The sequence below is a fragment of the Columba livia genome, chromosome 1 (assembly GCF_036013475.1).
Source record: "Columba livia isolate bColLiv1 breed racing homer chromosome 1, bColLiv1.pat.W.v2, whole genome shotgun sequence".
NCBI lineage: Eukaryota > Metazoa > Chordata > Aves > Columbiformes > Columbidae > Columba > Columba livia.
The window spans coordinates 97,121,869-97,135,816 of record NC_088602.1 but is presented as its reverse complement, the minus strand read 5'-3'; the positions used below and the strand labels follow the sequence as shown (position 1 = coordinate 97,135,816).

The window sequence follows — 13,948 nt, the reverse complement described above, 5'->3', positions numbered from 1 at the left end:
CTATAAAAATCACCATATCACATAAACCAAAACCATTCCATCCCTTGCAATTTTTTTACATGTATTAAAACTGAGCTTAATTGAAAGTCATTAACAGAATTAACTCAAATGCCACAGTTAAAATTACCCACTCAAACAAGGCAATTGAGTTTTGGGGCTTTTTTTGCTAAGTAATGGCAATGATACTTCAAAATAAGAAAGTCTGTGTATCGGGCCATGAAATGTACTATGATGAATACGTAGTGTAAGTCATTTGCACGTATGTGCTACTATTTATGTACTACAGCTTGGAACTTCGTCTCACACAGCAACAATCACAGTAGTTCCAGTGAACATCATTGCTTCACTGTATTCTTCTGGACATGGAACAGAAACATCTGAAAAGGCTGAATTTCTGTAATCAAATTAATCTGAAGGGGAAGAAAGAGAAAGGATTTCCCAGTTGCAGCTTGCACCTCTCACTGTGGGCCAGCTCTTTCACTTAACTGCATCTTCTTCCATTTGATTCAGTATCAAAAAAAAAACCACGACAACATTGTACTGGATGTCGAAAATAGAACACAAATTAAGTTTGAGAAAAGGAACTTGGCAAAAAGAAAAGGCATGTCCTGGCAATTAGTGAAGCAGGCGTAATTGCTGGCGTAGGTTGATAAACTGAAACTGCTATTGACTAACCCAATCCCTTTTTTCTCTTTCTGAGTTTTTAATAAACCATACCAAGTAGATAATGAGAACTCTGTACATATAATATGGCTGTATTTTAGGGCAGCATTTGACAAGGCACTGCAAAGAAAAACCACTAAGATATTGGAGATATTGTGCCAGGATAAAAATACAAGAGTAAACAAAAAAGCCCAGGAACAGGGATGCTGGAGATGTTGGTGATTCATTCATCTGGAGTCAGATACCAAACTCTGAGTTTACAAACAGACAATTAGAAAACAAACAATACAAAAATTAGGCAGATGACCCGGGAAGCGGGGGAGGGAAGCTTTTTCACCAGTGGCAAAGGTAAAAACAAAACAAAACAAAAAACCACACACACACAAAAAACAAAACACAAAAAAACAAAACACACATAAAAAAAACAAAACACAAAAAAAAACCCAAAACACAAAAAACAAACAAAACACAAAAAACAAACAAACAAAAAAAAAACCAAAAAAACAAAAAACAAAACACACAAAAAAAACAAAACACAAAAAAAAACAAAACACACAAAAAAAAAACAAAACACAAAAAAAAAACAAAACACAAAAAACACGCAAAAAGACACCAAAACGAACCCAAAAACGGAACAAACAAACAACAACAAAAAAACACAAAACAAACAAACAAAAAAAACAAACAAAACCACTATGCCTTTCCCTATCTGAACCTACCTTTCACCTCAACTTCCTGTACTCTCAAGTCATATTCCATGCATCTCTTAAACTGTTTTCTTCCATTCTTGGCTTTCACGTTACAAAAAATATACATGAGAAGCAGCTAGGTTTGGAGGAGATCGGGATATATTATATATGCTGCAGCCACATTTATTTGATGCTTCATTGTTGCTCTATGGCCACAAGTCCTCAGGCCCAACAACAACTAGGCCCACATCAGCAAAAACAAGACAAGATGACCACCTCAGGTAACTTATTCCAGTTTCTTGACTGACACTCCCTTTTCACCTCTGATGAACTACATACCAATTTTCAGGATTTACAAGCTGTCTTAGCACTGGACACCACAGAGGACATACTAGAGACGGAGCAGAAAACAAATGCCTCTCTTTTCTGCCAGAGCAGACTGCATTTTTTTGTCAAAGTGCTCTGGCAAAATTGGTACTTGCTGAGAACTTGCAGATGTAGCTGTAACATTGTGACCATCTGAACAGAAAAGACTAGAACAGCCTGAGACTGCAATGAATTTATCTTCAAATAGTTTGTTTCTTGATTTTTCTGAAAAGGCTCACAATTTAAGTACATATCTTAAACACAATCAGGCCAAATTCAAGATGAGGATAATGGTGCCTTAAGGATGCTCCTCCAAATAAGCCCTGGATATAGAGGAATGCTTCAGAGCAAATACCACCATGTCACTCAGTTTTACTTCCCACCCTGACAGACTGATTGGTACGCATTGCTAACTATTCAGTGCAGGATACTAAGATGACACAAAATACATGCCTTTATCAAAATTCCCCCTAAGCCATTTTGTTCACCACTACGAAATTCCTTGTTCTACATCACCAGCATTTTTCCACAGGCTACTCAAATGAACAGTCTCTTGTGCCTCCAAGACGCACACGCTCATTGCCATTACTTCATGTATTACACCAGTTCAGTTCAGCATCAGCCAGGCTGCAGAGTCCAAAGATTTGTGGTAAAGCTGCTCTATTAACCTTCCTATGGGCAGGAGGTCACTCCTTCCATCTGGGTTGGGATCAAGTGATGGCTCTGCAAGGCACTGATTTGTAAGGGGTAAGGTAATGAAAGACAAGGAAGTAACAGCTTCTGTTTTCCTCTTCATTCTTCCCACTAAGGGAAGGAAAAAAAGAAAAAGAAAATGAGGTGGTGCTGTGGGTTCCTGACCACCTTCCACCCAAGAAACACATTTTCACCCTCATCCTGAGATTCTGCTTACTGTTAGGTAACAGTGACCTCAGATAATAACTTCTAATTTCAGATGGAGAAGCTGCGGTTCACATATTCTTTTGAAGAATTATAAAATCTGCAGTTTTGCTGCAAATTTCAGATTAATCATCTTCATGCTGCTTCTACACTTGGGTGTAATTTGACAAAAACACCATACTTGTCACTGCAAACTCCTGCCAACTGGCATCATGCACAGTGCTACACAAGGGCGTTTACAAACACTGATTAGGAGAAGCAGACATACACAGCAGCAGTAGGTCCAACAGGCATGGACTTAATCTATTTTTTATTTTAGTGAGCGAAATTGGGGGAGGGGAGGAATCCCACAACACATTCTTTTCCTCTGATTTTTATTTTATTTTTAATCCTGCTGTTCATATTTTAGGTAGCTAGCTCTCTGTCAGTCCATTAGCACAGCATGGAAAGCACATTATGTACATCTACAGTGGAGTTATCCTACAGAAAGATATTTGTTTTATCCAGCACATATGCTTTATTTGGCCTTCTTAGGTAGACTATGAATGGATCCCACTCTCCTTAAGATGCAACATAACATATGCTTGTGTTAGGGAACAGACTGCCTTAGCTTATTGAATTATTTGGTATGCTGCTTCTTACAGAACTTGGTTAGAAACTGCTTATATAGAATTCGCTTAGCATAAGTAAGTCTGCTTAGCACGACTTCTACAAGCTGTGAACCTTTGAACTTTCTGCTTTATTGAGTAAAAAATGCCTCAGAGTCTTCAAGCTAGAAAATAAGGGGAGCTGCATCCCTGGATATAAGTAAAGGAAAAGAACAGCATGTAACAGAAGAATGACCAAGAATTTACTTTCTCCAGCTGCAGGTGCAAAATAGCAACTGTAGGTCAGAACTTTAACTGACAGCTCTCTTGATGAAAATGAAGAGATCCAACGAAGAACAAGGAAATCCAAGACTCTAATTTTGCAATTGGCCTGAAGTGACACACGGGGGGTAGGGGCTGAAATGACTTGGAATTTGAGGGTGTAATCGTCCAAGGTTTTTTTTGCTGAGGGTCCCTCTACAGGAGGCACCCAGCTGAAGCTGCTCTATGCTGTACCTTGCAAATACATTAATTTAAGAAGACCTTCTGGAATCCATGCCTGAGTCTCTGCTACAGGAAACCTAGGGAAAAGAAACTTCTTTAACACTTGTAAAAGTGGACAGGAAGCAACTCTCTGAAAGATGTGCCATGTTATGCAAAGATTACACCAAGGCCACCGCAAGGAAAGCATGAGGCTTCTAGAGAACAGTTAAATGTCTCACCAGTTCCGTCACAGAAAGAAGATGCCTTAGATAAGAGCGTACTTTGAGGAATGTTTCCTTCAGCAGATGCCAAGTGCAGGAGCCTGGGGCTTGCTCCTGATCTGGCACCTCAGCTATGCCAAAAGAGCTGCCTGTGGGGCTGGTAGGGAACTGGGTCAGGAAATTGACTCACAAGATAAAGATTTTCTTCTTTTCCCTTTGTCGAATTATTTATAATCTGGATTGCTTCTCAGAGCAGTTTACCACATGGCCTCACAAAATTAATTTCCTTGAAGAGTAGAAGTGAACAGCAAAGTACTGCAGGTGGAAGAACCAGCTGGTGGTGGCAAGAAAAGAGCAAGACATTCTCAAGCTTGCTTTGCTACTGAAGCCAGCAGATCGTGAAACTATACTCCAGAGGAGGGGTGTCAAACTCGTTTTCTCCGGGGGGCCACATCAGCCTCACAGTTGCCTTCAAAGGGCCGAATGTAATTTTAGGACTGTGTCAACTCCTACATTTATACAGTCCTAAAATTACATTCCGCCCTTTGAAGGCAACCGCGAGGCTCAAGTGGCCCCCGGTAAAAATGAGTTTGACACCCCTGCCCTAGAGGGTAGGTGACAATATAAAATCTCTCAAATTTAAACACTAAATTGCCATATATTTGTTTGTTTATTGTATGAATGAGCAGAGGCACAATGTTACTTCCAATAACTACAGTCAGAACAGAAACAACCATCCCTAATACAAAGCTACCAGCAATATTTGACTACAAAAGGAATAATCTGGGACATAGGTTATAGGTTGTGCTGGTCCACAAACAGCAACAACAAATAATGTGCTGCAGGAAACATTACTCCTGCTGGCCTCAGTTTTAAACATTTTTAAACGTTTTTTTTGTTTCTCTTAGCTGCTCAGAGTGTCTGATGGTTTCCACAGGTAACGTGGTGCCCACCCCTATGACACAGGGGCTGTATTCTGCCAGAAGAGTGAGGGTAACCACAGTAAAGAGCTGGACACATAGAAGAAGTGTTTTCCTTCAGCCTAAACTTGTTCAGCAGTAGTCATCATCCAAAACAAATACTGTAAAATACAGGAAGATACACAGACTTATAAGAAATACATATATATTTTAATTCATTAGATTTAGACCAAACTTTACTAAATACATCACCATAAATTCCATCATATAATCCTGCAAAAGCAGTATCAAATTTTGAGAATTTGGTCAACATTTTTTCTCTTACAGCATTTTTTTCTTTCCTCTTCCAGAAGATGGGGACAGAATTACCATGTACAGGAGCTATGAACAAACACAGTAAAATTCAGGAAGAAAGCAAATAGTTTAGTCTTAATGATAAAGAGAGAACTATTAAGTGGAGTATGAAAGAAAAGATACTTATTAGCTAGCAATCTGCCAAGTTAAGTAAGCCAAAATATGTTGCCTTATTCTGATATTGTGGGACAGACCAGCACTTCACTTCTTTGGCAGTTTCAAGTATGCTGACATAGCAAATGCTATTCTTGAAGACTGCCATGGATTCCTTCCTTCAACTTACTATGTCACTGACAGGCATGTCATCCTTGCTTGAGATTTCCACACAAATAGTCTTCTGAGAGGTAAAACACGACTGGATCCCTCAGGGGGGCAGAAGGGGAACAGTTGTGATCAGACTGGAAAGGGTTCCCTAGTCAGGAAAAGCATTTACCTGTTTTCAGAAAGAAATGCATCTACAGATCAGAAAGTGGCTCTCCAGCTTTTGCTTTGCCACGCGGGAGACTCTTTACCATTTTTCAGTATGTACCCTAGCACCTCCTCAATCCCACACATCCCTCTGGCAAGAGGTGCTTTGCATTCCCAAGAGAGTGAATTTAAATCGGTGTGGAAAGATTTCTACTCAGCCCAAATTTGTTGATACGTTTAAAATTTACACAGGATGAAGAAAGTGAAATGAGGTGGCTTTTTGGTTTTCTTTTCTGTTTGTGCAATTCTTTAAAAGAACTATGTGAAAGGGTTTGGTACCACAGTTCTCTCTCCTGTTCTATGGATAGTTGTTCTAGATGTTAAAGGAATTAGAGGTCAGAGGTGTCACAGATGAATTAGCATGAACAAATATGAGTCCTGAACCAAGGCTTTAAAAAATTCGGGTAGCTCAGTATAGCCAAATTTCAGATCAGTAATACTTTTTTGCTATGACCAGTTGGCCCACTGCTGCCAAGCCACAAGATGATGAACTAGTTTGGCTTCTGTTGGAACACGTATTACCTATCAACATAGAATTGCTTGGCATTTTATCCTCACCAATTATTTTTTTCCCCTGTAGAATACTATAGTGGTGCATACACTTATCACACATAGTAATTTCAGAAAAATGGACATTTTATGTACCAGGACTAATGTCCAGCTCCTCACTTTAACCTTGCTTCACCGACTCAGCCTGTTTTCCATACAACACAAGTAAGTGAAGTGGAACTTCCACTTGCGTCTTTTCAGCCTAAAGAAGCTAAAAATACCTGCCTGGTGTGTGTTCAGTCAGCCATGGATAATGCTGTATCCCTTATTTAAAAGGACTAAATATGCTCTTCAAGGAAAGGTGACCATAATTTTGGATACAAATAGAAAAAAATAGGAAGTAAGAAACAACGCTTCACTAAAAGGAAGATTTTAGAGAAGTATCAGTAGCTTTGTATGCCACCTATTTTTCTCAGTTGTATCTTTGTACCATCCTTATACATACATACTTCAGTGCCTTTTAATATATAAATTAATTTTAACTTGAAGCTCACATTTTTCAAAAATCTGATCAATATTGACTCTGTTTTCTGCCCTTTTTTGTTTATACAGGAAAAAATATTATCTCTACTGTTTCACTTGGAGCAGAAATAAGACATAAGAACTGCAAAAATTCTAACAATAAAAAAATCTTAAGGCTTCAAGATAGAACATAAGGCCATTTCCTAATTAAAAACGCCTTAAGCAAGTAAACACTTGCTACTGAACCTCTGAGTACACCATATTCTTCATACAAACAGTGCAAATCCACCTTCAGGCAAGGTTTTCCAGTCCTTTAATAAGATTTGCAATTTTTTGACAACTCAATTTTTTTCCAAAGAAAGGTGAATCAGGGTAAGGCGGTTTTGCTTGCTCTGAAGTCAATTATTTGCTTGTACTTGTAGACACCAAATGGGATCCTCCTTAATCTTTCTACTTTGCTGTGCTGTGTTAGAACAGAAGATCGCGTTCATGTCCGGAAAAAAAAAAAGCTGATATTTCTTCACTACAGCACACACTCCAGTGTAAATATTACGTCAAATATCAGTCTATGGATCTGCATAGTTCAAATTTTCACAATGTACCATGAAAAAGGTAGCAAATTATAGTAATAATCTATCACTGTAAATATTTATCATCTCCTTTTTATGAAGTTTAAAATGGCAATGGGTCAACTGGTCGCATACACACATTACAAAATAAACTTTAATGCATCTTAAAATGCTTTTTCCAGCTTTTCAACTGTAATATACAATCAACCTGTTTGAACATCCCTTAGGACTTCTGTATTTTCATGACAAAAGCTTATTTAACAAGTTGCCACAATTAAGTGATTTGTAGAAAAGGTTATGGATACCACTATAACACACTTAGACTCAACTTCAGATGATGACCATTCAGTCAGTCCCATTCTGTTTATTAGAGACACTGCTCAGTCTTGCAATTCAGAGTCTGTAGCACATCAGCAGTCCTAGCTGCACTTCTTTTAGGCAGGTTGAAATTACCCTGATTTTTCAAATTGATTAGTTTGCATTAGTAGTTGAAAAGACTGCTGTAAAAAGTTTGTAAAGAAATCTGGGATCTCTTAGTTTACAGCACTACACAAACATAAACTACTATTGTCAAGTGAGATTCCAGGACTTTTCACAGTTCTTTGCCTCCATCTAGTCTGTCTTCAAGCAATGCTAAGAGCTGAAAGAGTGACGACCAACACTACTACCCCTATTTTATTTTATTTAGTTTCAAGGAGTTTTCTACTTTCTTGTCTTCTCTCAAACTTGTTCTACTCCCCTTCCAGCCTACCATATGGGTCAAAAGTCTATCATCTCCTACAATCTTAGCAAAAGTTCAAAGTCCTCGCAGTACATCAGAGCTCGTAGAGGGCCAGAGCCATCCTTTCTTCATAGGTGGGTTAATCTGGACAAGCATGTCTGGGAAGTTCTGGTAAAGCCTCTTCCCAGAAATCCAGACTGCCAGGAACTACATTGCTAAGATCTTTTGGATTACAAGTCTTTTTTAGGGCTTCACCTTGCACATGGTATTCATAAGACTTCTGCAACTACATATACTGACATCCATATAACAAGAAAATGCTGTTTACATAACTATGAAGAATCCTTCCCAGAGGGGTTGAAAGTTGTTTGTTTTAAAAACTCATCTGTCCCTTGTTTACCTTTCTCACAAGAACAAAACCAGAGACAAGGAAGAAAACCATGCTTCCACTAGCTTCATTTGAAGTATGAATCTAGAGCCACAACTCCACAATAAAATAGATTATTTTAACTTTGTGATTATTTTTTGTTTAGGTGTTAGGCTTCTTCAGACTTTGATCTGTAAAAAAAGTACGGGCTAGCCAGTAGGAACATTTCTTATTGTTATTCTGTAAAGACTTCTGATTGATTCATTCTTCTTATTACTCATGTAAGTAACACAATCGAAGTAGGTTTTGAAAAGCAGAGCAAGCAGTCATCTTAAATAAGCAATGCTCTTTACCTGTCTCTCTTTCTGTACAATACTTAGGCTGTTTGACTATACTGTTCAAAGAAAGAAAAAAGAAAGCAAGTAAGCCTTATTTTTTTTTTTTTTTCCTAGGGCAGCAGATAATCATTAAAGATTGGTTGATAATGGCTTTGGTCTCAGCATAAGAAAGCAAATTACACCCTTGGCTTTGAACAATGCAGTTCAAGACTATCCTTAAATATAAAAGAAATTACTATCTGTGCTGACCAAAGTTGTTTTCCTATCTTTTTTACAATTAAGAAGGAGCTAAAAATGGATACTTACTCTTTCTTTGCAGGAAAGAATCACTGAGGACTACTGCAAAAATGAGAATCATCTGCTATTATTAATACCTGAACAGACAAGTATTTCCATTCAGCAGGGAAAAAAAACAAACTGAACAGATTTCAAAAGGCCATCTTATCCTATATTATACAAGCTGCCTATGGTGGCGTCCTACAATTCAGAACAGATAATTTCATTCTCCAGATCCAAATAATTAGTGGTATTTGTCCATGTTTTTAGCTTCATTTTCAAGGCAAGCAGATATAACAGGAAGTCAATAATTGAATACTCAAAACAGAGACAAGATTTTCTGAAATTCTATTGAGTGTTAAGGCAGACAAAAAAAAAAATAATCATCTTCATTTAGCATTATCAAACAAGGTAAGAGAGAAAGTACAAAACTCTGGATCTCACTGTTACCTACAGATAAACAAAGATCAACAGTTTCTGGCTTGCAGACAGGAGTATAACCTACTCCAGTGGCCAGGTGAAATCAGCTGGGACTTCCTCCTGTCTCTTCCTTGTACTTTCAAATCTTTTTCTTGGAAACTCATAGAGATCCAAAGGACTGAATATACAGACAGAAATACTCAATCACAAGAGCTGATCTTATGATGGGTATAGTATATGAGTCATAAATTTGCCTGTCTACCAAGATTTTCCTGATGGTCAGAATTAAGTATCTCTGCAGAACAGAAAGGAGCTTGCCCTTGTGTGTTCCCTCTGTGGTTTGAGAAGGAAGGTAACTCTTTGCTTGCCAGTACTTCACACTTATTGCTACATTCTACCTACCTAAAAGGTGGGGCAGGAAAGGTAAGCTAAAATGCTATTTAAAACTAACAAGTAAGAGATCCCTCTAAGGAAGAAAACACATAGGAAAAAAGTGAAAACATACATTTTACGTCATAAAAACTATGACAACTCTTAGTCAAGTAGGAGAAACATTCTTTGATGTTTTAAAACAATTTATCTGACTGACAGTGGCAACACCGTAAGTTAAGGTATGCCCTACTGCTCTTGCTCTCTTAAAGTCTGGACAATCCTAAACCATCTCCTGATACCAAAAGCTGCTCAGGTTACACGATTGTAAAATAAAATATGACTATTTAAAAAACAATTCAGAACCACCTTTCAGAATTTTCAAAGGGAGTGTAAAACCATGCAAGTAAAACCTATTTAAATTCTTAACAAGGCAGAATTCAAAGCACAGGTGAGGACAGTTCACTTACTGGCTTTGTGCTATCTGGAAAATCCAGACAGGCATTTCCCCTAAAATCTATTAGTTAACCTGGAATCTCAAACTACTTAAACAAATTACTTAAACAAATATATTTTATCTTTAAATTGTGTAAAGGGTTCTAGCATTTGTCACTCAGTTACATTATTTCCATTATTGTAACTGCTCTAATATATGGTCTAACTCTTTTGCTGTTTTCTATGTAGAAAGCATTTACCACATACTTCACAGAGAAAGTATTTCCACACACTTACTCTTAAAATACTTTTTAAGTACTTCAGCTTTAGTGTAACAGAAGCCTGGCAAAGCAAACTCAACTAGTTAAAAGAAGACACTAAAAAGTTCTCTGCTGAGCACAGTGCTGCACTGTCTATTTCTAATAAATAACGACATAGACTTCTACCAAAGATTAAGTCCTTCAAACATGACTGATGTTTTTGCAGAAGACTGCAAATAGCAGATGAAATCCCATCTGCTTTTCTGTTTGGATGCTGCTGTCCAAATGCAGATTCCTGAACTGTTCTGCCAGGATCTCAGCCCATCAGACCTCACATGGACACACACACATGTATCTACTTATATCTTGCCCTGCAAACTCAATAATGATGAGCTCAGAAGGAAGCCTCATTTAACCACTATTGGTTCAGACGATTGAAGTAAAAAAAGAGAATGGGAAGTAAATAAGCATGTCAGATTTGCACCCATCCTCAAGACTAGCATCAGCTTTCATTTATATGCATATACATAGAGGGGGAGAGAGAGAGAAAGAGACTCAGCTTTGTAATTCCTCTCCTTATTTCAGCAAAACATAAAAAGCGTTAAGTTTCACTTGGTGGCAACTTGCTACATCTGACCTTCTAGCAAAACCAGGGTTTAAACAACTTTCTAGCAAGCACAACTTGGTTAAAGGTTGCCTACATAGGATTTTCAAGTGCAGCCTGTAGTGAAAGTTCAGTTGTCTTTTTTCCACCCATGCCAGCAACTTCTTGTTAGGCTATTCGATGAGGAACACTACACAGTGTGAGTGTGATGGACTCTCAAACAGAGCCCAGCTACAACATCGATAGGACTTCCTAACTGCAGCAGAATTTTATAGGGTCATGGTAAAGGAACTACAGACACTCTACAGGAACAAATTTGCCAGGCCATAGGAGACATCCATACAGAGGCTCATATGCCACAAAAACTGTAACTTACAGAAAAGAGAACCTTTGACACAGAATTGAAGACAGCAGTTCAAGAGACTGCAGATTCCTGGAATAAGTACTACTGTGTGCCCTTCTGCTAGCACAAAAATAGCTGGAGGAGGTAAGCAGGGAAAAGGGGCACAATTTAGACATCACTCTCTTAGGAAAGAAGGGGCAGCTGGCCTGCAGATCATGACAGCCTTTAATGCATGGGTCTTCACACACACAGATTTTCCACAATACACAGATTTCATATGTACATCACCATTCATCACATACTAATTTTCAAGAGACTTGGTTACATTATAATTAGATGGGGATAAGGGGGTGTGATGTTAACTTCTTTCGGGCCTGGTCTCAAGCACATCATTTATCAGGGTATACCATCTCGTGTCTAGTCAAGTGAGATTACACCATCATTTGTTAAGTATTCACCAAAATAACCGATGTCACAACACACTGTGTTTTGGCAATGAGATTCTTAGACAGCAAGCTTCGTACAGGCACATGTGTGTCAAGGAACAAAGCTCTCTTCATGGTAGGGGCCCAAATTAGCCCCTTACGGTACAGACACAGAGAACAAGAAGACATACAAAGGCTTGGCCCAAAGCACACTGATGTTTTCCCACCATCGGTTAGACCTTAGCAAGCAACTCTAAAGTCAGATCATGACAGCCGTGAAAGCCAAGATTCAACTATACACTCGAGCCCCAGGCCATGCAAGCTAGTTTCTCCGGCTCAGCCTTGTAGTCATTAAGTGGTCCTTATACTCTACTACAGCTTCCCCACAGGGTGAGGGTTGACCCAGCTGCACCACCCACGAGGACTAGAGCGGCTTAGCTTAGTACCAGCACAAGGCTACCGGTCAACGGAGCCCAGCTCCCCGTCGCCAGCCCGGGACACCCAAACTGCAGCACGGACACCGCAAAGCGGGAGCGCCCGGCCGGTGCCGGAGCACACGCCTTGCCGCCAGGCACAGGCACCGGCAGAGCTCCACAGCACGGGGCTGAGCGAACCCACCAGCAGCACGCCCCTCGCTCTTTTAAGCTCGCTGGCCGTACTACAGTCTCAAGCCAGCAGTGAGAAGACATGTTAGCGGGAGCCGCGGGGCGGGCCGTGCCGTGCGGCGTGGAGCCGGCGGGAGGCGCAGCCGCACCGGCCCCGGCTCACCGAGGTGCGCGGAGACTCGGGACGGTCACTGCCCCCGGCTCCCTCCGCCCAACCCCGCGATCCGGCACTTGAGAGGGCGAGGAGGGCGCTCTGGGCTGCTCCTGGCCGTCCCCTGACCTTATCCCCGCTTGGCAGGAGGCGCCCACGCCCCCGCCCGCCTGCCCGGGCACCGGAGCCCGCCGGTCAGCCCCGCCGCCACACCACCTGCCCGGCTCCCTTCGCCGCCCCGCAAAGGGACAGCGGCGGAGCAGGCGCGGCGGCGGAGGGCCCGGTCCGCGACCGCTCACCTGCAGGGGGAAGGTGGCCGCCTTGTTGCCCACGTAGCCGCGGACGACGTGGCTCTGGATGGAGAGCACCCGGCACTCGCGCTCCGGCTCCATGGCTGCGCCGCCCGCCCGCGCCGGGCCGAGCTGGTGGCACCGGGAGCAGGAGCGGCGGGGGCGGAGCGCGGCGGGCGTCACGCGCTCGCCCTTCCCTCCTGTCACACACACCCCCCCGCCCCCCCAGCGCGCGGGAGGCGGGAGCGCGAGAGCCCGCCGCCACAGCCTCGAGGCCGTCAGGAGGTAGCTGCGGATACCTAATGGCCGGCGCCCGCACTGCCCGGGGGGAGGCGGCAGCCGCCGCGGCGGGGCAGGGCGGGGTGGGAGGAACGGGGCGCCCACTAACGGCACCGAACGGGTCTCCCCCCGGTGCTCTCACTGCAGGTCTCGCCGCGGCCCCCGCCCCCCGCTGTCACGCGGATCGCGCCGTCACGCGTCTCAAAGGCCGCCCCACCCGCACGCGGCGGCGCGGCGGGCGCTGTTGCTGTCACAGGCGCCATCCCGCAGGGAGAGCGGGCCCAGAGCCCGCATGGCGCCATCCTCCAGCCCGTGGCCGGCCGGGCCGCTGCCTCAGCCCTCTGGCGAGCACGGTGCCGTGAACCCCGGCCCACCCCTCGCAGAGAGAGGGCTGTGACCCCCGCCCCCCAGGTGCGCCCGCAGCCCCCAGGTGATTGCTGACACCTACAGAGGCACTGCCACACTGTTGCCCACCTCTCTCCGGTGCAGGGCCACCAGTACTGCTGCTACCAGCGCTGCCTTGGGTGTGCTGGTGCTCCCAGGCCCTTCCCAATGCTGTGTACCCACGGCTCACACACATGGAGCCCCCCTTTCTCTTGTCTCACATGTCACACCAGCTGCCACCGTCATAGAATCAGAATGTCCTGAGTTGGAAGGGACCCACAAGGATCATCGAGTCCAACTCCTGTCCCTGCACAGGACAACCCCACAGTTCACACCATGTGTCTGAGGGCTTGTCCAGTCTCTTCTTGAACACTGTCAGGCTTGGGGCTGTGACACCTCCCTGGGGAGCCTGTTCCAGTGTTCCACCACCCTCTGGGGGAAGAACCTTTTCCT

The 13,948-nt window shown here is 42.6% G+C and overlaps 1 protein-coding gene across 1 annotated transcript in view; it reads right to left on the bottom strand.

Moving 5' to 3' along the window:
• PDXK (pyridoxal kinase) overlaps positions 1 to 13,087 on the bottom strand; it is a 53,684-nt gene extending 40,597 nt beyond the window's left edge. Inside the window, exon 1 of the mRNA XM_065069245.1 lies at positions 12,842 to 13,087. Coding sequence (XP_064925317.1) covers positions 12,842 to 12,934 — 93 coding nt within the window. The 5' untranslated portion in view covers positions 12,935 to 13,087. The remainder of the gene's footprint in view (positions 1 to 12,841) is intronic.
• Between the last annotated feature and the right edge of the window lie 861 nt (positions 13,088 to 13,948).